General features: G+C 34.9%; 1 protein-coding gene across 2 annotated transcripts; it reads right to left on the bottom strand.

Moving 5' to 3' along the window:
- Window positions 1–227: 227 nt before the first annotated feature.
- On the bottom strand, window positions 228–2,663 carry LOC107782676 (uncharacterized). Of its 2 annotated transcripts, none has more exons than XM_016603595.2 (6): window positions 2,380–2,663; window positions 2,239–2,284; window positions 1,954–2,159; window positions 928–1,210; window positions 700–777; window positions 228–488 (listed from the first exon to the last, which is right to left on the bottom strand). In XM_016603595.2, exons 3-6 carry the CDS (start codon window positions 2,133–2,135, stop codon window positions 438–440), a joined length of 594 nt encoding a protein of 197 aa, XP_016459081.2. In that variant the 5' UTR covers window positions 2,136–2,159; window positions 2,239–2,284; window positions 2,380–2,663; the 3' UTR covers window positions 228–437. The 2 variants fall into 2 exon arrangements, with proteins under 2 accessions (XP_016459081.2, XP_075093687.1); XM_075237586.1 differs by having other exon boundaries at window positions 1,954–2,150; window positions 2,380–2,661.
- Between the last annotated feature and the right edge of the window lie 830 nt (window positions 2,664–3,493).

The following is a 3,493-nucleotide window of genomic DNA, read 5'->3' as shown; positions in this document are numbered from 1 at the left end:
TTAAGTTGTCATAGGGAAAGCAATTTTTGACATAAATACCAAAGCCTTTAAAAATTTAGAAGTGCTCATATTGAAATCTAAAAGATATTAAGAAAGACTCGTGAAAGGAAAGAAATAGGAAGGGCACATAGAGGAAAACATGAGCAGAAAAAAAAAAGGAAAAGCATCATAGAACAGCACACATACAAGTGTACGCATAAAGATAAAGAAAGCCAAGAAAAGAAGCATTCATTTTTCAAGATGAGCTAAATTAGGAATAATATGCCAAAAATTACATCATTTTCAGATTTTCTTTCCTCATCTTCTCTCTCTGCCACCAAAATAAAATCAAAAGTTTCTATCTTTTGCCCATCTTCAACTGCAACTATTTCCAAAAGAATTCCCAAAAATCTATCTGGCTCTGTCCTTGGTTTCCTCACTCTTATCTTCACCAGATTTTATTCTGAATCACTTTCCATGCTTCCCATAGCTTTTAATCCTCTTGGTTTCTGCACCAAAAATACATCAAAATATGTTATTAAGATACAAATTTCTCAGTGAAGAAGAGTAGAGATCACGCGGGGGAAGGTTACTGCACAAAAAATACATCATTATATGTTATTAAGATACAAATTTCTCAGTGAAGAAGAGTAGAGATCACGCGGGGGAAGGTTACTGCGGATTATCCATAAGTTTCGAACCATGCCCGCTGTGGAATACCTTCTTAGAGGTCTTCTTCTCCCTGACTTCATACCTTTCTTGGCACAAGTCCTGCAACCATGTCCCTGGTTGCACTAACTGCAGCACAAAACAAAGACAAAGTAGCTATTTTCAGACTAGATTTACCATGGAAAGAATCAACAACAACCACCCAGTAAAATCCCACCTAAATGATAAAAGTCTAATTCTTGGATCATATATCTGAATTCGGAGCATCGAGGGACTTACAAGTACAGTTCTTTGTATCAACTTGGCCCTCTTCTTAGGCCTTTGAGGAAGTTTGCAACCTTTCATGGCCATAAAATCTTCTTCTTTTTCTTTACTTGACAATGTGATAAGCAATTTTGGCCATACCATCTTTTTCTTTTCCTCCCTTGAATCAATGAACAACTTGCTAGTATCATCCACACCTACCGACCCTCTCGTCGTATAATATCGGTCCTCCTTCTCGGGGGATGACACCGATGTCTTACGATGCTCATTTGTGTTGGATCTATTCACACCTAGATCTCTGCAATAACAAGTAACCACCAAATTGTAGTACAATCTTTTACTTTTGAGGTAACCAAATCCAAGTATTTTTCTGTTTAAGAGATGAGAATCTTCAAAAAATCACAATAACAATAGCAATCCATGATTTAAGTATTGTAATAGCTTCACCAGAAACAAATTTGATTTGTTCTCAAGTATCATTACTAGCTCACAAATCACTGATGCTTTTCTAGCTTCAGATCTAATGAGTTCACAAACCAACTCCCAACCAAACCTAAAGACTATAACTTTGAACTTCTTTTCCTTCTAATTTACAGGTAAGGCATCAAATTGTGATCACTCCTCGCATAACAACCAGCATAACAACAACAAAAACGATCCAGTAAAATCCAACAAGTGGGGTTTGGGAAGGGTAGTGTGTACGCATATCTTACGCGGCTACCCGAGGTGTATTTCCATAGGTATGTCAAAAAAAAAAACTAATTACTTCTCATACAATTGACCTATTCAAACCCTTACTCAATCAAAGAATGATTCTTTGCATCAAAATCGGGACATAAACTTAGGCAGATTCAATGAAATCTCTACCAAGAGCATCTAAGAAACCAAAAAGTACTCATAATCTGAAATAAGAATCAAATCTTTAACTCAAATGAGGCATAGTTCTGAATCAAAACACTGACACTATTTCCAGCACACATACATCAACAGCCAAAACAAACAAAATTCTTTCCTTTAATTATCTTTTTTCTAATTAATTACCTGTTAAGACGATGAGGAGAAGAAATAGGAGGAAGAAGAGTAGATTCCTTGGTATTATCAACAACTCGAGATGTGATTTTCTTCTTCACTACAATACCACCATCAGATTTCCCATTTGAAGTTGAATCTTTCACCTTGAAACACCTTAGTCTTTTTCTGTTTCCCCACTGTAACTTATCCATACCTTTTTGTTCTATCTGTAACACCTAAAAAATTAAAAATAAGACCATATATAAACTCATTGACCAGAAATTGAAGAGAAACTAAACAAACAAAGAGACTGACCTCAAGATCTATGCTTAGATACTGTACCAGATTCTTTCAAAAAACCCTGCATATAAATTAATGCAAACCCATTAAGCAAAATCTCATGCAAGAACTGAAAAACACAAAGATTTGAAACAAACAAAAAATAGTAAACATTACAAAGATATAAGCTTTCTTCTTCTCCCTTCTTCTTTTGCAGCAGAGAACTCCCAAAACTGAAAAAAAAATGAGTTTTTTGATGAAAGATTCAATGATTTTCCTAAGACAATTCCAATAAACAGCCAAAGATCTTATCTTTTCCCCCTAATATGAAATGGGATTCTTGAATTTTTCTCAGAACAGGCGCAGTTTATTCTCTAGAGTGATATCTTTCTCTCTTTTTGCCACTCTCACCCCTTTTTCTTTCTTCCCACAGTTTTGTGGTTTTTGTATTTGCATTTTTCTTTTTCTTTTTCTTTTTAGGCATATATATTTGAGTAGATTTAACTGAGGAAAATCTTGTCCATTGAATGTTGAATGGACGGCTAGATGAGTTTCCCTCCAATTGACTTTTGGGAGTCTGTGGAGGAAGCGCACGTGACACTCACGCTCACTCAAACCTTGTTGACAGCAAAATTCGGGAACCAGAAGATTAGGGAACTGATAAGAGAATTCCATTACGCTTTGAATTTGCATGGATTAAAGAGCCCAAATCAGTCTTTGACAATGGGCTGGGCCTAAATTTTTTGTTGAACTTAGGGCTAGGTCAGGAGAAAATGAAAATTGGGTTTAGGGTTTATTGGCTCAAGCCCTAAGTTAAGGCTGATAGTGTTGTCTCTTTGGTCATTTTGGAGTTTCCAGTTTTTGATTTTGTTAATAAATGCTAAGATATCTTTGGTTCTGCCACTGCCACAAAGTACTAATCTTATCTTGATTAGTACGTAGAAGTTGTTTTTGATAGACTCACGGCTCAAAGAAAAAAGGAGTCTTTATTACCTTACAGTATTAAAATATTAATGAGTTTCTTACTATAGTGTTTCATGTTCAAAATATTACTCCGACTACTTATAGGCATATTTTGTCTATTAACGTTTTCGGAACCCATGATTATGTACATGAATCCATTAGCATGGAATATATTTTTTTTTAAGTGAAATTACCTAGTATATAAAAGAGTGAAAAGGTACTTTTATTGTTGTGGAATAAGAAGCATTCATATCTTAACGCACATATTTAATTTATTTAGATCTAATCCACTTTTTTGAGGAATTATGAGTCATAGCAATAACAAGAA

Source organism: Nicotiana tabacum, chromosome 18 (genome assembly GCF_000715075.1).
Source record: "Nicotiana tabacum cultivar K326 chromosome 18, ASM71507v2, whole genome shotgun sequence".
Lineage (NCBI taxonomy): Eukaryota > Viridiplantae > Streptophyta > Magnoliopsida > Solanales > Solanaceae > Nicotiana > Nicotiana tabacum.
This window is presented reverse-complemented; position numbering and strand designations above follow the sequence as displayed.